This window comes from Anopheles stephensi, chromosome 3 (genome assembly GCF_013141755.1).
Source record: "Anopheles stephensi strain Indian chromosome 3, UCI_ANSTEP_V1.0, whole genome shotgun sequence".
Taxonomy (NCBI): Eukaryota; Metazoa; Arthropoda; class Insecta; order Diptera; family Culicidae; genus Anopheles; species Anopheles stephensi.
In genome coordinates, this window is record NC_050203.1 from 71,834,676 (window position 1) to 71,859,205 (window position 24,530).

Genomic DNA, 24,530 nt, shown 5'->3' on the forward strand with positions numbered 1-24,530 from the left:
CTTTAGTGGACGAAAGCCATGATTCAGTAATGAGTTTATAGCATTCAATTTTTTTCTCGTTTTGCTCTTGATCAAAGTGTGCGTCGACAACGGCGCCGGTCTTCATACGGCATGATCAGGGTTCAAATCCCATCAGGGCCCACCCCCGTAGTGAGGACAGACTATCCAACCATGTGGTATCATTAAGTCTAGCAAGCCAGAATTGACAGGCATGACCTAAGAGGTCGTTAGGCCAAAAAAACAAGAAGAAGACAAAGTGTGTTATAAAAATAGTATTATTTTGACAGCTGGTCACTGTCGTTGAACGTTTGACGTCTTCTCACCACCACAAAACCCAACACCTAAGTAATCGGATTAGGATCTTGCCTTCAAGCATTATGGTGTACCCGCAACCAAATGGAACTTGATGGTTCTGTTTAGATAATGCTGTGGAACGCGTATCAGGTTATCAAAGGATCATGCTCAGCATAAAATCATTTAATTTATTTGGAAAGAAAACATTTTGAGCGAATCAATAGGAAGAGCATTAATTGATCACATATCATTGTGCTATAAACAATACATTAAAATAATTGATTTACAGGGTTTTGCAGTTAATAAGGCAATAGCAACCATTTACATTGTAGGTTCCTTCGATGAAATGGCAAAAAAAATAGTTGATATGGAAACGGCTTCAGATGACAGGGGAAACAAATACCTTTTAATGTAATATCCTCAGATGATATTTTCATAGTAGCCGTTGATATTGTACGCGTCATCTCAGCGCACGGGTAAGTGCGTATAATATCATCGACATCGGCCTGCCATTTTTGGATTCTTTCACTGAATGAGGGATTTGATGCCGGTCCTTTGGTGCTAGCAACAGGCACCGCAACCAGCTAGAGAGCCGGATCGCCCCGATGAAAAGGAACTTATGAAGTTCTAAATTTATAGCCAATTCCTGTGCCAAATAGCCAGAGCTGTGCATCGATTCGCTCTTGCCTTATAAGAAACCCCATAGAAGAGGACAGAATAAAGTGAAAGTTACCGTTAAAAACTCAACCGATCGTGCCTCCAAATCGTTACGATTCTTTCCATCGTAAACAAAACATGTGGGTCAGATGGCCCATCTCTCGGGGGTTCACTAAACCCACCCACCGGTTCAATGCGGATAATCCTCATCGCGTGATCATGCAGTGCTTTACTACACTACCAACCACTTACCCCCCGGATACCGCCTAATTTTTGATCCCTAACACGATCATATGCTCTGCAAAGCAAATCTTCACTTATCGCTTTTTAAGCTCATCTCTCACCTGAAGAACCCCCAGACACACAGTAGCAGTGCCCACCGGCCACATTTGAAGTGGTGGTCAACTTGCAACCAATCAAGATGGTACCGGGCTTTGTGCACGCGAATTCCAGTGCCGCATTTCCAACCGTCTCCACGCTGTGCGATTGTGATTGAGACGCATTTGACCATCCTTATCGGCGAGGTATCGAGGTGTTGGTATGGTTTCGCTGCCCTGTCCCATTTGCTATAAAAACTCACCGCCACCGGGCGATAGCACTCTATAGTGTGCCGGACACACCTGGAGAACACGGACCAGAGGTATCGAAGTGAACAGTGAGTGCAATGAAGCGTAACCTGGTGTCGTTGGTGCTGCCGGGGGCAGTGATGCTGTCCCTGGTGCTGCTGCAAACGGCTCCCGTGCAGGGTGACCGGTTGCAACCGAAAGGATACCGTGAAACGGTCGAAAAGCTCCAAAAGTTTTACGGTAAGTGTGTGACCGAACAGGTTTGTGACGCACAACGTCGTAATTAGAAGTGTGTCTTAATCGGAGGACCATCGTGCTACGCTGCTTAATCTTATCGTGCTTCACTCACCAACCCAAAGCACGTTCCTCTTCACGGGGGAGGTTATTGTGGGTACACTTGTGCCATAAAACGGATTACCAGCAAATTAATCGAAACGATTTGTTGTTTTTGCAGTTCAGTTCGAGGACAAAGTGTCGCGGGAATTCCGCCGCTGGAAGGAGGAAGGCACTATGTCGCAGCACTTCCGACAACTGATCCAAGCGTCCGCTATTAGCAAGCATGAACGGGCGCAGGAAATTCGCGAGCTACCGACGGCCCGGGAAGGTCCACTGTGCACGATCTGTCGTGGGTTTGGTGGATCGGTACTGGAGTTCCGTCGTGAAGGTGCCTCGCGGGAGGAAGTGTTCAACACGACGGTAGAGCTTTGCACCATGCTCAATCTGCAGGAGGAATCTATCTGCCGCGGACTCATCGAGCTAAACATTGATCCTCTCCTGTACATTGTGGATAACCGGCCCGATCTAACGTCCGCTTCGTTGTGCGCCGTTGTCTTCCAATCGGGTGCGTGCGTACTGGACGATCCTACCTTCACCGAGTGGGAAGTGGATGTCGATCCGAACGGAACCCCAGTGACCGCTTCAAAGACCGGCGCTGCTCAGCGCGGTCCGAATGATCTGAAGATCGTCCAGATCACGGATCTCCATTTCGATCCGAACTACCGCACGGGCTATAATGCGGAGTGTGGTGCACCTGCTTGCTGCCGTGAGTCTCAGGGCGTACCGGATGATGCGGCAGCGGGTGCCGGCCACTGGGGTGATTATCGCAGCTGTGACACACCGTGGAACGCGGTCGAAGATTTGATTGATCGCGTTGCGGAAGAACATTCCGATGCGGACTTTGTCTATCACACCGGTGACATCATCGATCACGGTATCTGGGAGACCTCGATCGGGTACAATGTGCGGTCGATCAGTCGCGTCATTGGAAAGCTGCGGGAAACGTTCCCGGAAACGCCGGTGTACAACATTCTGGGCAACCATGAGGCACACCCAACGAACGTGTACGAACTGGGAGAGATTAGCCGGCCGGACTTTTCCACCAACTGGCTGTACCATCTGTCTGCCGACCTTTGGAGCCACTGGTTGCCACGGGCAGCGGAGCAAACGATCCGGCTCGGCGGGTACTACACGGCCCTGGTACGACCCGGATTCCGAGTGATCGCTCTCAACAACAACGATTGCTACACGTTCAACTGGTGGATCCTCTACCAACCGGACGCGCTGAAGGAACAGCTGCAGTGGTTGCACGATGTCCTGCTGCAGGCAGAACGGGCCGGCGAGAAGGTACACATCCTGGCCCATCTTCCCATCTCGTCCGACTGTTTCAGCGTGTGGCAGCGTGAGTATCGACGCATTTTGGAACGCTTCCGCGATACGATCAGCGCCCAGTTCCACGGGCACACGCACAAGGACGAGTTTAATGTGTTTTATGCGAGCGAAAATCCCGAGTATGCGGTCGGTGTGGCATGGAACGGTGGAAGTGGTACGACGCACACGAACGTTAACCCCAACTACGTCGTGTACTACGTCAATCCGGAGACTTATGTGAGTGTGTTGTGGAATGGAGATGCCTTCGAGGATGAAGCTAATGAGCCCTTTCTTTTCAATCCCACAGGAAGTAACGGACTTTGAGTCGTACGCGTACAATCTAACGTCCGCGAACTTGACACCGGACCAACGTCCCGACTGGTTCCGGATGTACTCGTTCCAGGAGGAATACGGTCTCGCCAATCTCAGCCCAGCCGGTGTGGATGAGCTCATTCGACGATTGGGAACACCGGCCGGACGGGACGATCTGCGCCGCTACTGGGAGTACAAGGTGAAGCTGGGGGATGCATCGCTTGCCAACGACTGTACGGAGGACTGCCTGCTGAACCATCTGTGCGAGATCGTCACCAACCAGGCAGATGACTTGCGGAAGTGCCAGGAACTGTCCGAAACATTCTTCGACTGAGGATACTATTCACGCCCGTGACTACGTTTTATAAACGTAGTGCCAAAAAGGAAAATATCAACTAAAAATATTGATTATGAAAAAGATTTTAGCTCGGACTCTTTTCCGCTCTTCTTGCTTTGCTGGCCATTTCCTATGTATTCGCGCCCATAATTAGTACTGTACGGAAACGGTGGCCTTCAGTGACGGTCACTTCCTGAGCACGCCGCTTCCATCACTTGACGTAACGCCTTAAATAACCGATATCTTCGCCCGTCGTGTGGGCTCGGTCGTGTGATTTTCTTCCGTAAGTGTTCAATACAATCAACAACACAAAATATGCATGTAATAAGCGATAACTGGCGCAACATCGGTGCCGGTTTATTTTTGTTGGTCATGCATTTTTTTTTCTTCTTAAAACAAAGTTGATTGAATCACTTCAATGACACTGATTAGTCTGGTCGGTGAATGATTGTGGTGACACGGTTTGATGCGGCTGATAATTGGCCGAATAGATTGGCAAAATTTGTGAGTAAATTTGAAATGTAAGTAATATATGAAGTTTTTTATAGATATGAAAAGAAAAAACTCTTTAAAGTGGCTCAATAAGCGTTAAGGTATTTTTCTTCTATGTTTATGTCCACCCCTAACCTACAACATTCAACAGTTAAATCATGAAGGTCCCGGATGGGGACCTGGGCTTATGGAACCGAAGACATATCGTACTGTTTATGGGATTTTTAAAGATAATGAAAAATACGTTACTCACCACGTGTGCGCTGCAAGTTCAAATCCGGGGTCACTGTACGCAAGCTCGGACACAAGTGGCCGCCACTTTGCACACAAAACACTGTGCCCTGATTCGTCGGAATTGAGCACCACTGCTGAGCAACTGCTCGTACACACGGTAACAGTAATGAATGGAAGCAAACTAATCTGCTTTACATACAATTTATCATACAATTCACTAAGAAAAGAAAGATTTTAGCTGCAGGACACACACAACACCATCCTGCTGTCGAGGAAGCTGCGTAAATTGCGTGCCCTTTCCCAACCAAAAACTGCACCAGAAAGGGGTTAGAATGGGTCACTTTTAACACTGTTTGTTAGTACACTCAAAAACTAAGGGAAAAAGTTGTTTGGAACGAAATTCACCGGCAGATAACCACTTTAATTACGGATTTTAGCCAGCAGAAAGGACATCCGAGCACACCGCACACCGGAGAGCACGAGTTAAAACGTAAACAAACCGTTCGCACAGCGGGAAGCACATGCTCAACGCAAGTGACGTCGCGTGTCAGCCAGAACTCAACCAGCCTTCTGTAAACATGGAAACACATTTAGTTCCGCTAGCAACCGCTTCACCCTGGTGGCGCTACTAGCATCATATTGCTAATGTGCGAAATATAGCAAATAATTCGAACGCGTTCATTCATTTTCTGCTACATTTAAATGTAAATTTTATTTTGTTTTAAATACCTAGTGTTTTCGTATGCTAAATATTCAAATAAAAAAAAAAAACATCCTACCTTTCAGTATTCTTTAACATTTTATTTCACTTTACTTCATCGGACTCACGCAATGGCGCGCGCCTTATATGGTCTAGTTGTATTATAACAAGAATAAAGAGTGATAGCATTTACCGATAAATTAAGAGATACTAAAAAGTTATACTTTACACTGTTCACGTTGTACACACCGTTGTGGTTTTTGCTTGAGAAAGTATTCCGAAAGTACAAATTTTAATAGTCAAACAAGCTGGATTTTAATTTTGTTCCTGTTCAGTCTAGGAAAAGGTGGAAAACTTAAGATGATTTACATAAGAAAAACTGATATATCTATACATGAACTACGCTTACTACTGTTTGGTGCACGACTGCTTTTTCATGGGGAAAGCAAAGCTTAAAACTAACACAACACAACACAAGAGGAGCGCCTAACCATGCACACATGGAGCACCGGGAAAAAGAAAACCGCGGTATATGTAAAATGGTGTAACGTAAACATGCAAACACTGGTTCGCTTTCGCTTTCCTTTAATGCTTGTTGCAGTTTTAATACCGAGAATGTTCAATAGAGAGATAGAGAGTCTTTATAAATTAGGATCGAAAGCTAGAGGCTTTGCGAATTCTATACAATAACACACATAATTCAAATACAAAAATACCATATCATAGCGATGTAATCAAAAAAAAAAGTTAGCATAATGTAGAAGTAGTAATAGAGGAAGTATTAATAGCAGTACTATACGAAGAGGCATTTTTGGCATATTATTTGTCCTTATCCGCTTGCAGCAGCATCATGTGTGCGCGCGTACGTGCACCTCCCACTTACAACATTTCCACGAAAATCGTTACGCCGAATAATACAAACAACAACAAAAACACACGCTACGCGATTTATAGTGCACTTTTCCGTCCTCTGTCTTTCGTCGTTGCATGTACATATGTATGTATGTAAAGAGATGGTGTGTGTGTGTATATAGATAACCTCTAAAGTCCTAGCATGTATAATTGGTGTTTGCTGTTGAATTTGCAAGAAGGAAACACTGTTTCTCCAGCTTGGTCACATTACATTCCCCTACAAATATCCTATATAAAGAAGGCTTTTGTTTCATGCCCTTATATCAATTTTTCTCCTGCCGAGCAAAAAAGCTTCTCCCGAGTAATACACGCTGTATATGTATATGTAAATGTGTTTAAAGAATTTTTAACTGTTTCCTCTTGTTACTGGTGCTCAATCTATCACTCTAACCGGTCCTAACGTAGCGTACAGTAAAGGGGAGGATTTATGTGTGCTTTAATATATATATAAATGTTACATTTGTTCGCGCTTTATGTACATAATTTTTGGTCATTTTGTAAAAAAAAAACGAATGTCAATATTTTGCTTCCCTTTTATAAGATGATCACGCTTTGGAAGACACGACGAACATGCCACATGTGTTACCGTATGTTCCCTTACGATTGTCGATCGATCGTTTGGAAAAACCACTCGGTAAAGCGACGCAACTGCTGCACAGCTGCCTGGCTTTCGTCCTGCAGCCGGCGGTTTTCCTCCGTTAGCCGGCGCACGGCATGCTCGAGCGATCGACGGCGCCTCTGTTCGCGTAGCACGCGGTCGGAAAGTTGTGTCACCTGGGACTGAAGTTCCGGCAGGCTTGAGCTGTTCTGGAGCGCCATCAGAACTTGCTGTTGGGCGGCGTTACTGCTGCCGGTGGATACTGGGGAGGCGGAGCTCGGCGTTGAGGAGGAAAGGTCTGCTCCACTGCCAATGCTGCTGCCGGTTCCGCTAACGCTGCTGCATCCACCACCACCAGTGCCTCCGTTAGCTGGACCACCGTTCATAGCGCCGTTGTGGCCCGTTTGTTGCTGCTGCTGCAGCTGATGCTGATTGTGCACTCCGTTCAGCACCTGACTGATGTCGTCGTAATATACATTGCTGCCTGGGTGTTGCGATTTGGCCACGGACTCCGATAACTACAAAGAAAAAGTGCAAGGTTAGGGTTTTTTTTTTTTTTCCTCCATACCAACAACCACCACCAACTCCACAACACTCACCTGTGTCATTGCTTTGGTTGCGGTGTCCACCAGACTGCTCCAATCCATCTCCTTCATGTCCGGGAGCGGGATTTTGCCTCCACCATTCTTCAAGATGCCGCCATTCACAAATTGCTGCTGCTGTTGTTGCTGCTGCTTCCTGCTAGGCGACATCTTCAGATGATCCTCGTTCATGTGATGCTTCCCAAGCAGCAGCTCGCTAGCCGGACTGGAGCTGTTGGACGTGGTCGACGAAATGACCGTCGCAGGGCGAGCCGTTGTAAAGATAACGTCCTCCTCACCACCATTACTCGGGCTGTTCGAACCTCCGCCGCCACCACCACCACCATTGGCCAACTTTAGTCCATTTCCATTAGCAGTCGAAAGCTGTTGATTTGAGCCGAGATTAACGCCTTCCCGCGAGCGACTCTTCTGCGGGATCGGTTTCAGCCCACCAGCCAAACTAGCGATATTCCCGAGACTGTGGCTGTTCTGGTGTCCCTTCTGCATACGCTCCATACCGCCCGAGTTGAAGTTATCGTCGTTCGCAATGTAGTCCGGATTGATCAGCTTCATCAGATCTTCCTGCAGTGTGCTTCCGGTCGTGTAGTTTACACTGTTCCTCTGCGGATGATGTTGGGCTCCACCTTTTAACGCAGCTCCACTACGCAGCTTTGCCGTTTCCCCAGTTCCACCATTCGGTCGTGGACTATTATTCCGGCTGCTCGAAGCACTGCTGCCCGAGCAATTGGCCACACCGCCGTTCGCTTTCTTGCCATTGATACCGTATATGTTGGTCGTGGTAGCGGATCGTCGCAGCTGCGGTGAGTTGTGTCGGGAAAGCTCATCCTCCTCCACGTGGTTACCGCCAGCAGCCGTCATCAGCAGATGATGGTTGGAAAGATTCTTCAACGAGCTACTGTACAAAGGTTCCGCATGGTGCTGCTGCTGCTGTTGTAGTGCTCCGTTTCCTTCCATAGCCCCATTTGCCGCCGAATCCGCTATGATGAGACGCTTCAACATCGCAATGTTTGCCGAATTATCGCGTCCCACCGATTGTCCCGACGGTGCTGTTTGGCCTGCTCCGTTGTTGCGCGACGGTGACTGTCCACCGCTGTCATTGTGCAGCGAAAGCGGCCGTGGACTGGATCCGGCGAGAGGAAGCGAATTGCTCGATGCGGTCAGCTTCGGATGATGGTAGTTAACGCTCGGATCGGAAGCAACGGATGGAGGGCCCGCCATGATGGAGGATGCTTCCTGCGGTGGATCAAGCACATCGTACCAGCGTTCATCGTTCGACGAGTGGCCACTCGAGGAGGACGTCAGTGTACCCATATCCGGTCCGTTTGGCTGCGCAACTGCAGCTACCTGCTGACCAGCGGCACCAACAGCTGCAGTAAACGATCGACTACTACTTCCCGTGCCATATCCCGAGCTGTTGCTCGATCGTGGCGGGGAAAAGTTACGCTCATAGCGACGTCGATGACTGGCAGACGATTGGAGCTGACCGCCTGGGACCACCTTCTTGCTGCTGCTGCTGTTGGTACTACCATTTCCACCACTTTGTCCGCTAGTACCATTCTTATTGCCGCTGCCACCCTCCAGCATCATATTGTCGTACTCGCTTTCGTAGTTGATCGAATTGAACCGACAGTTCTGCAGCGTGCAACCACGTCTCGGGGTAAAGTCGGCAAACGACTCAATCACCGTCACCGTAACCTGTGCGGATGTCTTCAGCAGATCGACCATCTGATCGTGCGACAGCGTCGCTACAGCCACCTTGCATATCTCCACCAAGCGGTATCCTTGTCGCAATCCAGCAGCCCACGCCTGGCCCGAGATCTCTACCTGCGTCACAACACCGTCCGGCTGCACGTGGAATCCTAGCTGTCCCATCGGATTCCTTCGTAGGCCAAGCTCAAGCGCTCCGCACCCATTCGTCACCGCACGCAACCGCTCGATCACCTCCAGCTGCTCGTCTCGGTCGCCCGTATCGCGCATATTAAGCGTCACGCACTCGCCCTGATGGTAGTACACGCGCAGCGCATTCTGGCTCGTTGACCACCCGAGAATGGCCCGGCACGGAGTCACAAAGATGATCTGACGCGTGCACTCCTCAATCAGCACGAACGTTTCCGCCGAGATGCCCAAGAAGCAATCGACCTGCGTCGATTGGCCACTGTCGTGCAATACCACCTGCCAACAGAAGGCACCCCGCTGCGAAAGATCGCCCGAGAAGCGTGGCTTTGTCGGACGTTCGCGTTTTTTGCTCGGGAAGATTGAAAACCGTTGTCCCGTTTCGACCACCGTTGCCGTGCTGTAGTTGGTGGCCAAATCCTTAAGGTACTCTTGGCGCGTTCGGATCGCCATCATCGCAAACTTTACTGACCGATGGGCCGCATTCTCTGCGTTGATCACCTTCGACAGCAAAAAGTCGGCAAACTGTTTCCCTCGCGGATAATGCGATCCGGCCTTCACCGGAGGACCGAACACGGGCACATCCTTCGAGCGCGAAACCGCCACCCGGTACTGGGTATGATCGCTGCAAGGATTCACCGCACGCACAATCACAAACACGTGCTGGAACTGGCTGCGGATGTTTTTCGGCGTGAAGGGCAGAGCTCCCGGTTCCTGGAACACGATCGTCACGATGTCATTGCCGATGTGACGCTTGCGCAGCAACTGTTGTCGATTGTTCGGCGTAAACGGTAGCATCGTGGACACGTGAAACATCACCTCACAGTCCTGATGTGTCGCGTACAGCGAATGAGTCCCGGTGGAGTCGGTTTTGTTGTCCAATCCGGCCTTATAGTGCTCGAAACCCTTCAATCGCACCCGCCGTCCGATGGTGTCGAGGAACTCGTTGAACGCCGGACCAGCCTCCTCGTTGTTGTACATGTCCTCCTCGGAGGATTGCCCCGCCCGGCAGTACAGGATGCCCACCTTGTACTTGTTGGTTAGGCCCTGCTCGTCCAGCTTCAGCAGCTGCTGCTCGCACTGGGGCGAGCTGACGGCCAACCGCAGACAGCCGATTTGTACTTCCGGCGCAACGTACTCCAGAATCTCTTTGGTATTGGCGTGCTTGCCGGCACCGCGCGCATTCGGAATCGAGTCCTCGATCACCGAACCACGCAACGTAAGCAGCTCCGAGGTGCGCACAATCAGCCGGTACAGGTACTGTTCGGCTGGGTGCGTTGTCGTCGGAGCTACGTCTGAGCCGTGTAGGGCGAGCGTTTGCACTGGCGTTGGGTTGATCTTTTCCTTCTTGATCGAGATCGCTACCGGGCCGAGATGTTCGTCCATGCCGAACCAATTTTGGTGATCTTGGCCGAAAAAGTGCTGTCGGTAGTAGAGCGCTCCATTGTCGATTTGTTCGATAGGACGAGGTCCTTTCTGGTACGGGCAGGTGTAACCTTTCCAGAGAGTATCGTTAGCTCCGCACTCCAGCACAGACACACCGTATGCAAGTGCAGGCCGGTGGATAGCTCGCCGTTGCTGTCCGCTTCCAGCTCCACCGGAGGTTGTCGTCGTCGAAGATGCCATTCGTGTAAGGCTTACCTCACGCTCCTCCTCGCCACCGATCTCGTTCCGGAAGAAGGGACAATTCTCCAACAGCTCGTTCTGCTGTCCATCGCCGTAGTCCTCGTCCACGCTATCCCCATCGGGCGTAGAGGACCTTGTTCCGTACGTGGCCGCTGCTGAAGCTCCAGTGGTAGTATTGCGTCGGCGCTCCAGAAGAAATCCTCGCAATTTCGCTGCGTATCCCAGGTTTGCCGTCAGGGAGCGGCAATCGAAATGAGCAAACGCTCGTCGTCGCTGTCGTTCCTCGATATCCGCCGAGGACACAGTCGTGGTGGTAGAACTCGTACTAGCGTTCAATGCAGCACATAGCTGACTATCGTCCAGCGAGGCGGTCGTAGTGGCTGGCCCTCCATTTGCCACCTGCCGCGATTGTTTCCCACTAGCCGAACCATTGCTTCCAGCCGCGCCGGCTCCGTTACTCGAGCCCCAAAGTCGGTGAAACTTATTCCGCAGCTTCGGACTGGAATTGCCACCTCGATCGACCACATCGTCACCGGTAAGCGTGATTGGGTTCGTAGCTGCAACAGTACCTCCATTGGCACCCCCGTGGCCGCCATGCCCTGTGTGATGTTTGTTTAGCGAGTACAGTAGTGAGGACCCATCCAGCCCAAACGGTTGATACTCTTGCAGCATCGTAAGAAAGCTTTCGCCTGCACTCGGTGCACCACCCTGACCCGGATGGTGATGGTGATGGTGCGGATGTCGGTCGGATGAGATCACATCGATTGAACCGTGGCTACCGTACTCGCGCCTCAGATTCGTTCCACCGCCTGGATGAAGGTGATCTGGCATTCCGCCGGCACCACCGTGGTCGTGTATCAGCTCCAGGCTCGAATTGCTTCGGTACAGATGATCGGTATGCCCGTGAGGGGAGACTTTGGTACCGAGCACGCCATTCCCGTTTCCCATCGTGGCCATCTGTCGCTGGACGTAGGAGTATCGCTCGTGGAGCGAATTCCGAGCCAAACCAGCCTCGACACGTGCTCGCCGGACATTGCTTTTGTAGTACTCAACAGCATGCATGGTTCGTTCGCGTGCCGAGGTACGATTCTGGGGCGCACCACCACCGGCACCCGGTGTTAGATGATGTGGAGGTGGTGGCCCACCCATTCCGACTCCTGGTGGTGGTGGAGGTGGACCATGTGGATGATGCATACCCGACGGGGGTAATTGATGGGGTGCTCCACCAACGAGACGCTGTTGGGGATGAGACTGCTGCTGCTGCTGTTGTTGCTGTTGTTGCTGCTGTTGATGATGTTGACCCATCATGGCGATACCGGCACCGGCCACTACCGGTGTTGGCATCATGTGCGGTAAGCCAGCCGCTGGCCCGCCGTTTATGTGAGGTGGTGGACCTCCGACCTCCGCCAGATTTATCATCCCATTGCTAGAGTCCTGGAAAGAGATTGGAGGAAGAACAGAAAGAGCACGTGTTAGGAAAGAAAATCTCATGTTAGGATTTTACTTCAACCTGACGTTTTCCACAAAGCCCAACTAGAAAGCGCTAGGCGGGATCGATCAATCAACACCACGAACAAAAAAAAACCACCGGACATGAGTAAACGGACGCATTGAACGGTTGGCCTAATTGTGGAGCATTGTTTTTAGTCTTTCAGGGCGCATCAAAAGCTCGATAAATATTGTCGAAGAAGCCGCACCGAGGAAGCAGGACGTAAAAGTGTGACCCGTATAAAACACTTGGGCATGTTGTGTCGATCCACCACACAAATCGCGCACCCCGAAAAAGCTTAACCTCAAATTAAAAGGCTCTTAAAAGCGTGTACTGCCCATTCACTTGCACGTTCCAAAAAGTATCAACAAACCGGTAGACGAACCAGGGGGAAAAAAACACGCTTGTACTCATTACAAAATGAGCTTCATCATTCATTGAGGGATGGGAGGTTTGAAGGTTTAATTTCCGGAGGCTACAGTGATCACCCATCGGCGGTGGTGGCTGTCATTCGTTCGAGCGTGACCCGGAAGTGAAGCCCGTGGAACAAATCGTACCTAAACAGCTTCAGCTTGATGGTGCTTTTTTTTTGGAAACGTGAATCTGCGACCTTATCTGATTCACATGTGTTGGATATGATGTACATATTTTTTGGCGGTGAAAGTTTGTCACGCTGGGAGTTTCGTTACGAGCGAGTGATTAGAAAACATAGGATGATGGAGTAGAAAAAAAAAACATAGCCATGTTTGTACAACTCGATACGGTTTATTTTTAAACATTTAATCCAAGCTAGACATTTGAAGGATATAAAAAGGGACCAACTCATTCCGAATATTCTCGTGGGGGTTATTATCTTTACGAACATGGTCGTGCCCAGACCGGCCCCAGAGCGCACAATGCATTCGCTGCGTCGTCTGCAATCTAATCTAATTTTATAGCACATTAACACTTCATTTCAGACATCCCATTCACCGCTAATGAAGCGCTGAGCATCGAAACGGACCGACCGGCCCGACCGATGCCAGAATTCGAACGAGCATCAATCATGAAAGCAGGATGATGATTATAAAGGTTCTACTTCCAATTTCCGAAACCTCCACCAAATGAATTCTTCTTCGACGCTGGTTCACGTTTACTTGGACGTTGGTTCATGGAGCTCAAAAGGGAACCAACTTTAAGAACCACGGATCACCGTCCACCGTCTCGAGACAACAACAACGAAACAAAAAAAACAATGCTGCAATTGGACTCAATCATGTCTATTTGTGATGGATCTAACTTTTTTGTTTTGTTCTTCTTAACTTCGGCGTTGCTCATTCAGTCTATTCTTGGGCACGAGAGCAGTAAAGGTGCACCAAGCGGGTGACGGACTGTACAACAGACGAGAATAACCCGCGGCATCGTGAAGATTTGTGTGATGATCCTTTGGATTCTTTTTCCCCGCTGCAACAGCTGCATCACGTGCGCCGCCATGTTAGAAGGAAGTGCATGAAGAGTAAAACTTGAAACTTGCCCGGGTTGGTGCCAGTACACTCAAAAACCCAAACACAAGATCGATCAATCGATTGGATGTGGTGTCTGGGAGATTCTTTCTGGTTCGCTTCAAGACGACGCTTTCCCTTTGGTGGGAGGGTTACACTGTCGGTTGCTTACCAGGCTGGAATCAAGATCTTCTTACTTCCGCGAAGAACAAGCGCCAGAATTTCTGTGTTTCAAGGTGTCCGCGTCATCGATCTGGTACAATTACTCGATCGACTTTACCCCCAATTAAACTGTCGAACGATGGTCAACCAGCGAAAGGAAGGATAGGGATTAATTCGTTGTACAACAATCAAGAATTGGGCGCAATTTCCGATCGCGATTGAAGTATTGTTCTTGTTCCGACCGAGAAGTTCTTCGAGGCCGGTTCTCGTGTCAATCACGTACAGTCACAACCAAGACGTCCGGACATGCGCAGCAAAGATGGCCTATGGCTGCAGCTAGTTCTATGCTCTACAGCTCGAAACGTGTGTAACGGGGCTTCTTCTTTTAAAACACAAACCTTTCCCGAACTGTACATAGAACCCACACCGATCCCGTTTACTTGCGTCGTCTGGGCTGTGGCTGAGAGATGCGCATCTTGCCGGTGATGTGCTGTACAGACTGACTGTACACACTCACAAAGAGACCTTAAACTTGGTGGTAGTGTACTCGCGGTACACATAAACGGGTCAGCAAACAAAACCGGCCCATCGAGAAGCAAACCGGCTTACCAGAAAGTCAACCAAACGACTGGGACTGGGTTCCCGGGGACTTTTACCCTTCTCCGACGGGAAAAGGTGCGCTAAAGACGAAAGTAGGAAAACGTGTTTAGCTCGCGCGTAAATACATCGAGACAGAACGCGCCAAAAAGTGTCTTGCTTGCACCGAGGCAAGAGTATTGTGGTCCAGCGGGTTGGCTTTTCGACCACGAGTAACGTGTACGTTGAGATGGAGGATCTTAGTATGGGCTGTGCTATCCATCAACCGGTCTTACCAACCCATCCCAACATGCATTACAATTGCATCGGAGACTAACACACACAACAACAAGATCTTCCGACCCATTGCATCTCTCATTATGGAGCTCTTTTCCATAGACTGAGGAAGAGAAAAAACGTAAACAAACCATCTTCTTCCTCGAATGATTATGGTCTACGGCCGGTGGACAAATGCTGGAGGCTTGTGATGACACAAAGCCTCCGTACTGACTTTGCTGGTAACCACTAATATAATATGCCGGCGTCTCCACCACTAACAGGGTTGGGGAGAGATGGATATTGTATCATCAACTCCATCACCACGACGCACTGTTGTACACCGATCGGGGTTTCTTTTTTTCTTCCTGCTTCTTGTGAATTTGCACAACGCACTATTTGTCCCTTCTTTGGAGCTTGAAGCGTTACTGCCGGCAGCACCAACCTTCCTAGAAGCACCATCATCAACGGCACGATATGTTGTTGTTTGCGATACACACATGGCCAACGTTGGAGTCTAGCGCGCTTCGTCTCTCTTACGCCATCCCAACCAACCTCTGTCGGCACAGGTGGAGACGAGCAACGTGTTCATCATGTTGCGATGCATTGCGCTGCGCTTCCCCTTCCCGGCGGCTTCCTTAGCCCTTACACAGCATCGACAACAATTACGAGCCGTTTAAGGCATCATATCGTGTGCGTATGGATGCACCTCGATGATGGCCATGTTCGTGTACGGTGTTCGGCCATTGTGTGGTTTACCCTGAAACCATATGACTGATGTCGGAGCACCATACGTTTCTCAGAGCTCCGACTTTGCCTTATCAGACACTCCACCCCCCCCCCCCCCCCCCCTCAGGTACTTAATCGGTCTGATTTAATCGTCGATGCAATGATTTGCGATCATTACCCAGTCGGTGTAACTGTGTAACCATTCCAACGTAGAATCGGTTCTTCCGTTAAGCTAAAGCAAGATATCCATTTTTGAAATAAGAAATAAAGTGGATTTACCATATTGGGGTCCTTTAATGGGTACATAAAACATAGCGAGTAGTGAGATATGAGAGATACCGTTCTGTTTCTACTGGCTGCAGATTGCACACAGGAAGTAAATCCTGCCCCGGAAAAATAATCATCAAACTGTTGTGTACAAACTCGCTGTAACGAAAGGAAGTGCACTGCTTATCACCAACAATTCCTATATCAGAGTAAACAGGCTGGCAAATAGTGTGTACCCACTTCCCGGATGTCCTCAGAGATCTTCATGATCCCCTATAAACGAACACTATTCATGATCGCCACAAGTGACACTAACAGCTAAAAAAGGCAAATGGACGATCGGTGCCACAATTGCCAGTATTGTGTAAGAACAATCCGGGAAAGGAACAGAAAAGTCTACTACGGAAATGGTACTGATTATGTTTACATCTCGAAGACTTCCTTCATCCATCAGTGTGTGGTCCCCTCCTTTACACAGGCGAATAAACGGATCAGCGACTGATCCATTCTATGATTCCTCTCTCGCTCTGTCCCTCCAGTCCTCGTTATACGGGTGGTCTGCTTGTGTATAATGGAGAGTAATTTGTGATATGATAATATTATGTCCCTCTTCGGCAGGAGAACCTCAAACGGTAGAAAGCGACTCTCCGTCACACACGGCGACGACGGAGTGACTTCCCAAAACTCTTCCCAGGGCGGGTCTAACTTGGTGGCGGAGACTGGTAAAAGATCAGCATAATGTAATGCATATCATGAAGTAACGAATCACACATCCACAACTGCATCCCTCTCATCCCGCAGTGGAGCAGTAAATAAATAAATAAAGTCACACACTCCGGACCATCCTCAAGACCTGTCTTTTCCCCCCCGCTGGCGGAGGATAACTTCACCCCCCGGTGTGAACGATGTCTGATCCCTCATTCCGATAGACGGGAGTTTGTGTGTGGAGCACGGTGTATCGGAACCGTATCAGAGCACCACAGATGCGAGAACGGATGAGAATAGAACACAAGTGGTCTGTCTGTGCTCGGTGGCACTGTATGCTGTGTGGAGCGAAACCTACCACCCAGTGCATCGCGCGCGCAACTGCAGCAGTATCAGTTACCAGCTCAGAGCAAGTCAAACACGCATCATGGCTCGCTGCTTCCGAGATGTTCTAGATAGTGGTGCAACCGAGGGTACGTCGAGTGCGCACATGGTGCACTTGTGCACTTCATAAATATGCAACCACTCACTTTAGCCCCACCGATAGCCCCATAGTACCTTCTCTGTCTCTTGAAGAAAAAAAAAAGAAAACAACACAGCAAGAAGAATTGCAAAACAGAAACGCTGCTGCAACGAGAATTTTATGACATCGTTCTAGCGTTGCAAAAGAGGAAAACAGGTATAAATTACCGTAGTAACACACCAGCGGCACAACCGTTTCTCCCCCATGTTTTAAGCGGCTACCGCAACACCACATGCAACAACCCATATCGGGGTGGAATTGAATAATCTCATTATGGTAGCGTCACGGTTTCGGTTTGCCTTCAAATAAAATTAAAAATAGTCACCCGTCAACCTACGGCACATCACCACCAGCGGTGTTGGTGTGAGAACTTTTGTCCGTTCTATCCGTCTCTTTTTACCCCGGGTAGCCTCGGTGTAGAATTTAGCCAAAAAGATGCAAGTTAATCCCGCTCGGTTGTTGTAGTGTTTGTAAGTTATCCCTGTGGCCTAGTTCCCAGTTCCCGGCGCGTTTCAGCTCAATCAACCACAAACGGGCGATTGCGATTTGCGTCGGTGGGTATTTATACGATGTCCGGTAGTAGTCCCCCACGTGATGGAGAAGCGTGGACCAAATGGCGGCCATCTTTGTATTCTAACCGCCGCCTCGTGGTGACGATGTGTGTTGGCGTTCCCTCAAGGGAAGAGGAACTAAACCGTTGACATGGTCATCGCACATTTTAATTACCGTTCCTACCGCGCGGTGTGCACATATATGACCGCCCTTCGTTTGTCGTCCAAGGTTTAACCCATCGAGGAATGGCTGTGTGACGTTGATTCTTCAAAAACAATCCTGTTGCTTTGTGATTTTTAGCCAAACAAAAAAAAGGAAATTCTTCATCACCAGCCGAGAAATTTACACACGATCATCACTGGAAAGCGAATATGCGACTCACCAATCTAACCGGTTCCACTACAAAACGGAACCACCGCGCTCCAGAAAGTCCACTGCTCCAGAATTTCTTCATTTTCTGTCTGAGCATAGTGTCTGGCGCCAATGCCAGTTTTTGCGCGTGCTGTTTTGCACAGAAAGAAACGCACTATAGAACACCGTGTGTATAAAGGCGAGGCCAACGACCCTACGACAATCCAAAGTCGCTGAAGTTTTATGTAGGCGTCGCCGTCAGTAGCCGCCCATTAACATCTCTCCAGCCGCGCACTGTGCGTGGAGGAGATCGGTCGGCTCTTAATAATCGCGCTCTAACCCCATACATGCGGGGAGGTGAACAAAGCACATTTGCGAACAAGAACCACACGAGAAAGATCAGCTTCCATATTACTTTCATTAGACGCATTGCATTAGACGTAGTCACTTGGGTCGAGAATGAGAACAACGCCTTGTTTACATTCTAACTGGCTTATTTCCATTACGCCCTGGTGGTGACTCCACATATAAACAACTTCACACAGCAGCAAGTCGGAGTTAAAGCAATTCAAATATTAAACTGGTACGGCCGGGGCAAACAACTCCGAACCGGAATCGTACATCTTTATTTGTGAGCAATTTGTCCTTTCTTTATAGGCCTCATCTTGACATTAGCTTGGTCGGTACGGACAGAACGATGCGGAAGACTTATGAGACCCCTAGAAGAGAGCATTGCGGGTTTCAGATCACTATTGACATGATCGGCAATTGTGGACAAATCGAGCGACTCAAAAGATCGAAAGAATGTCAATAGTCGTCGTTCACGAGAAGCATAGCAAAAACTCGCTTCAATAGTGTACATTCTTTGCATTCTTCTCACCATGCATTACTCCGAGAGACATTAGTTCCTAGCAGGAGAGCCTTGGCATTGACGCAAACCATTTGGCTCGGAACATTAATTGACACAGGGCGACAGTAACTCTCGGTAACGGTATCACGGTACCCACCCGGCTACTCTCCATCCCTCCCATATAAACGTGCTTTGTTTGCTGCAGTTGGAAGCATCACACTGCAAGCCCCTGTTTAAGCTTGACTAAGACAATTAGAAAATAGGTATGTTGCAAAATGGAATGTGTGTGTGTGTGTGTGTGTGTGAGCTACCCTGCCTACAAAACATTACGGTACTGACCGGAACACACAGAATGAGAATGGTTTCGAAATCGGATATCATGCACAGGTCAAACCGTTGGACCGTCAACCGTGTACAGAAGCTTACGCAACGCTCAATAAGGACGATCAAAAGCGGGCGCGCCCAACCCCATACGAAGGGGCAATAAAATAGAGAAACGGTCACTTCAGCCCACCCAACTCTCCACCCGTAGCACCATTGTCGTGCGAGATAGTGTTGGAATTTTTCACCTGTCGCTGGCGGTTCTCGGCAGCGGAAGACGTAGAAGTTATTGGCGTACAGATTTTGCCACCTGAAGCGCGTCTCGAGTGTCGTCTTGGACTTGCGGGAAGTCTGAGACGATCAGCAGCAGTAAGAAGCGCGTCGTGGTTCGTGGCGCAATATCGCAGCGTTGCGTGTCATGTTGTACGGTGGTGGATTTACACTGTCATTTAATTTGCTACCAACCGGACAGACAAGCAACAGTGGTAGGCCGGAACTGGCAAGACACTGTGTAGGTCTGCTGCTTAGACCAGGGAAGATCTTTTCGCAACAGGAATGCAATTTAATATTTCGAAACACTGTTTCTGTCTGCCATATGCTTGAACCGGGCAGGGGTTTCCTAGAACGCATTCCTTCCCTGACCACTGAGGCACCCACAGCTAACCATCACACGGTTGATAATCTCCAGGAGTCACGTCCCAAAGATTTTTCTTCACTGCCTTTCTCGTAATCCTTCCCATCTCGTATGCAAATATCAGACTCGGTTTCAATCAGTTCTGGAGAAGGCCTAAGGGAATAGTGTAAAGCAGCATGAAAAGGAAGACTGTCTGTGAAACATCACCAGCCAGCGAGAACGCGAGACCGCGTGACGAAAGCGTTTGAATAATTCATCCAAGTGTCGACATAATGAGTCGATTGTTTTGGTAGAGCGCGAGAGAGAACTAGCGAAAAGGAATGCGTTCTTCACCGTGATCTCTGGTGGTTACGCATATGAAGAATGTTCTCCAGTTGTCTCCAGTGTGTGTTTGTTGTTTTCACTTCTTCCACACACGAAATGAAGACTGAAGTTCCAAGTCTGCGTCCAGAGCTCCAAAGCCATAAGAATGGATTCCGATTGTTGAGTTTTAAGTGTTTGCAGGAGAATTGTTGCCGTTCATCCCCTGGCCTCCGGTTCAATTTGAAACGAAAGCAATTATTCACTGTAGCAGCAATTCTTTGGACCTTTGGACGGGGAGTGACGATCCTATCGACACCCTATTATGGGTGATGTTTAACAACCCACTTTTTTCGCTTTTAAACGATTTACACAGATATTGATGAATGTTTTCGGTTGTGTGATTCTTTCACCACGCTCCAACCGCAACTCAACCACCTACACGAACCACATCTAAGTGATTGAATTATGAGTCATTTTATGGTTATGGTGTCTCTGGTGCGAGATCGATGAGTTATGATGAGGTGCATATAGAAGCGCTAGAAGCGATAGAACTTTATGACGGTAACTAACACACTCCAGGGAAAGACGACAAAGGTAATTCGATTCGAAAGAAACAAAGACATCCCTCTTTCAGTTGTGCTGGAGTTAATCTCTTTGGACTTGCCTGTTGCCTTGATTTACAAACGAAAACTTGTGTGCGTCTTATCCAACAAAAGCCGCAAACCCTCCCTATCTACATGGATATCCATTCAAAACCAAAGAATATTAACCAAAAAGTGCAAGCGGAAGCAAAGCGCTCGCTTGATCAGCAAATCGAAACGTACGTGATACGTAGACGTACATGCATGGCATCCCGCGCTTGCCACTAATGATCGTGACTGTAACGACCAGACCTCGATGTCTGGGCTCAGATGACGCGTGCTGGGTGTTGATTTTCGCTGAGTCGATACGGTGGGGCTGTATGCCTTAGCTCACCGACTCGCAACCAGCTGGTGCACAAAGGACAGTGCTTTCCCTTCCTATGGCCATATTGTATAATATGCGAATGTCTCCTCCTGCTAGACCTAGAATTTACTGGATCTCCGCTGGATACCGAAGCGATCGGAGATCCGCAAGCGCAATTGATGTCAATTGCAGTCAATTGGTGGAAGATTTCTCACTGTCGAACTAAATTGAGATATTCAATTTACACATCGCTGTCTTCGGCCACGGCATCTATAGTTCCAATTCTCCCTAACTTAATCAAATTGTCAAAGACCGAGTCGAGTCGTGACATTTACGAGTGACTTATTCGTCTATTACTCTTAGTGGATCCGCATACTCCTCGTCGCGCCCGACAACACTTCAAGGCATTCTAACCAAATCGATTTCTTATTAGGCACACACCATCTCTCCATCCAAGTCTGGAGAGTAGGCGTGGACGGCCATCTCATCATTTCCCGATCATCCCGTCAACAAAAAAAAAAACCTTCCCCAATCGGTCAGATCACCGGCCGGCTCCGTCGTCTTTAAGGGTGAGAAGTGGAAGCAATAACAGGGCGATAATTTACATCACACTGCTCACACGGTCCTCCAAGGGACCAACAGAAGAGACCGAGGAAGACAACAAAACCTCAAAAACCCTGACCTGGACTAAACAGCAGCCGCTCGGGCCAAGAATGCCGCCCCGGAAACGCGACGCAAACCACGACCGACACACACACGCAAACTCCGGGGGTCATTACCGGGTCGCGTGGGTCGGCGCATATTATTATACTTTATTTTATTCCCCTGCCCAACCTTATTCCTGTATCAGATCGATTTCTTTGTAGGCAACATCTAACGCACTTGGCAGGAAAAACGAAACACAAAAAAAAAGGTCTGCGATCATAATTTACGATCGTCTCACGCTCGCGACGAAGAAGGAGCAGGTCCCGGATCCCTGAAGAGTGTTGTTGTGTCCTGGGAAGGAAAGGCAGGCAAATAAAAAAAGGAAACTTAACTTTTTTCCCCAGACGGTTGTCTGAGATGAAGAAAACAAAACTAGATCAAACTAGATCGTTGCTCTCCTTTCCGCAACAATAGCCTAACCCACGGGTCGGGATTTGTTTTATCCTTGGCCAATGTCCTGCTTGAGCATGAAGAAATGTAGGGGAAACAAAATTAAAGAGAACCCTACAAATAAAAAATGGACATTCTATCGCTGTGAACATCCCTCCAACACAGAGCAGATATTGGATCACCATAATTTAATTTCATTATTTCTAAGCTCTTGCTGATACTAGAAAGAAACACGAAGGTTCTCCACATTATCGGAGAACAAGAGGAACAGCATAGCCGGCGGGAATCTTGAAGAGGTTATTAAATTAGTCTTATCAGAACTTATACGACTTTAATGGCGGCGGATACGCCCACGGTTCTCGGATGGGAAACCTGTTTCTTACCCCGGTGACACTGGAAGAGAGAAACTCGAGTACGAGAAATCTTCTAATGATGCTCCGCTTATGAATGAACCCCGTTGACAGACAGGGCAAACATGAATTCCAGCCCAAAAAAATAACCCATGCTTAGCCTCGTGTTTACTCAAGTGTCAGGTCGTCCGAGATCAAGAAACTGTTCCCGAAGCCATACTTACGCCATACGCCGTGTATGTTTCGAAGATGACTTCACAGAATCACTACAGAACTCGATGGGAAAGTCGACGAACTTGAGTCTGTCATTGTCCGGAGGGCTATTAGAACACAGCTTTTGGCTACTTGTTTCCCAAGGTACATTAAGCAAATTCGAGGCAGCTGTAGTTGGGTAAACTCCTAGACTACGGAGTAACATCATCCAAGCATAATTTGATTATTAATACGTTTTCTATTCCTTTCACCCGGATAAAGCCCCCTTCTTTCGGGGGATGAGTTTTTTCAGTGGGCGCAGAAGGAAGCGCATGCGCAAACATTCCGCGCCTAAATTTGCTTTTCCCTAATGATCGAGCACTTCCTTTTTCTGTGCTCGGTCTAGAATCCATAATTTTGGACCACTAAACAACTCGCGATCGTGAGCCTATTCCTAACGCCCAGTGGGAACAATGCTGACAGTACGGTGCTCTTCAGAAATATGGTGCATACACCTCTCTTTACCATACCAAACACACACACAACCAGCCAAAGCCAAGGGGATTTGCGTACATTTCAATGTCCGGAAAATATTCCCAGCGCCAGAATACAATTTCAACCCTGAGCAGCCGCGGAGCGCGCACATAATTTGTTCCGCTGGCTTGTCTATCGCTTTTTTTTCTGTGGCGCGTAAATTTACTCCTCTTCAAACGATTGTTAATTCTGTTTGTTTATCTGGTTTTGCTCTAGGGAGCTGTTTTTCTCGAAATTTGCCATGGCACGAACCACAGCGCCCATTAGCCAATTTTCAGCCGTACATAGCAGAGCAAATGCTGGGGAAGAAGCAGGAAGAGAACCAAGAGAATTCTTGAAAAATCTACATTTCCGATGACTGCGGAACAAAAACCAACCACACTATGGCGTCTTTAAGACGCGTTTATAAACCGGACCAGACAGACAGAGTAGGTATCAGTAGGGGCGAAAAAATAATCGCATTCGTCACGGGCACGATACCTTAAGCACTCTGGGCCGAAAGCCACAGACAGAAAACAGCGGAAAGAATCAATTTCCTTTTCGTATCATCTCAAAAGACGGTGTTGGATGCTGTATGGCTGCGAGGTTCTAGCTACTACAGCTACCCTTATTCTCCTAGTAGCTCTCCCTGCTTCACAACCCCAACTTTACCCCAACTTGGTCCAGTCATTTCGCCTCATACTCACTTCTTATTTTCCCAGTTCTATCTCTTTTCAATTCCTCTCCCAGGAAATCGATGCCTAATTAACTCGTTCTGTTCGAGTTCGATTCACCGATTTCCGACCGACCAAACACCGCCACAGACCGGAAAGATTAAATTATCCGATATTCCACCCCTTCCCGGGGGAATCTGAACTCCCAAGCAACGCATGCAACCAACCTAACAGATTCTCCTCTGCGCAGGGCACGGAAAGCAACTCATTGAGCATCGCATAAGTGATCGATTGTATGGAGCACAATCGCAAAACGAATCTGAGGCTTCTGTGGCTCAGCAGCACTAAACATCGCACGTTCGAGGAGGTCTAGGTTAAACAATGACATGAAACGGCGAGAAGAATATTGGAGATAACATCTATTCTCACTTGTTATTAAATAAACACGGCTATTAGAAGACACGTGCCACCATAATGGACGTTTTGACTGTGAGTCATCTGTGAGACCGGGGCGATGTCATACCTGACCGGGAACTGATGGTGTGACATAATGTCGGGTGAGATATACACAAGCGCTCGACTATAATTCTACCACACAGTGATGTAAAACAGTGCGGTCTCATCATAAAGCTCGATAGATGCTTCATCGTGACCGAGGAAACCTTCTCCGTG

General features: G+C 48.6%; 3 protein-coding genes across 6 annotated transcripts in view; 1 reads left to right on the forward strand and 2 right to left on the reverse strand.

Annotated features, from left to right (window-relative positions):
* Positions 1–5,203, reverse strand: part of LOC118513472 (tRNA-dihydrouridine(16/17) synthase [NAD(P)(+)]-like) — an 87,986-nt gene extending 82,783 nt beyond the window's left edge. The window contains exons 1-2 of one of the 2 annotated variants that reach the window (XM_036059265.1): positions 4,945–5,203; positions 4,559–4,756 (exon numbers count right to left, since the gene is read on the reverse strand). The gene's annotated coding sequence lies outside the window, so the exon portion shown is untranslated. Of the gene's footprint in view, positions 1–4,558; positions 4,851–4,944 lie in introns of both variants that reach the window. The other variant, XM_036059264.1, reaches the window with a different exon arrangement.
* On the forward strand, positions 1,535–3,896 carry LOC118513471 (sphingomyelin phosphodiesterase-like). The gene is made up of 3 exons (XM_036059263.1): positions 1,535–1,757; positions 1,972–3,401; positions 3,472–3,896. Exons 1-3 carry the CDS (start codon positions 1,616–1,618, stop codon positions 3,808–3,810), a joined length of 1,911 nt encoding a protein of 636 aa, XP_035915156.1. The 5' UTR covers positions 1,535–1,615; the 3' UTR covers positions 3,811–3,896.
* A 121-nt stretch (positions 5,204–5,324) lies between the features above and the next one.
* The window catches only part of LOC118513468 (signal-induced proliferation-associated 1-like protein 2), an 84,796-nt gene continuing 65,590 nt past the window's right edge, over positions 5,325–24,530 (reverse strand). For all 3 annotated transcript variants that reach the window (XM_036059260.1, XM_036059258.1, XM_036059259.1), the window contains 2 exons: positions 7,349–12,304; positions 5,325–7,267 (listed from right to left, as the gene is read on the reverse strand). In XM_036059260.1, the coding sequence (XP_035915153.1) occupies positions 6,749–7,267; positions 7,349–12,289 (5,460 nt within the window). In that variant the 5' untranslated portion in view covers positions 12,290–12,304 and the 3' untranslated portion in view covers positions 5,325–6,748. The remainder of the gene's footprint in view (positions 7,268–7,348; positions 12,305–24,530) is intronic.

Excerpts from the sequence above, each read along its gene's own strand:
- LOC118513471 (XM_036059263.1), top strand. The coding sequence starts at position 1,616 with ATGAAGCGTAACCTGGTGTCGTTGGTGCTGCCGGGGGCAGTGATGCTG. Across the intron at positions 1,758-1,971 it reads AAAGCTCCAAAAGTTTTACG|TTCAGTTCGAGGACAAAGTG; the intron begins GTAAGTGTGTGA and ends TTGTTTTTGCAG. Across the intron at positions 3,402-3,471 it reads ACGTCAATCCGGAGACTTAT|GAAGTAACGGACTTTGAGTC; the intron begins GTGAGTGTGTTG and ends TCAATCCCACAG.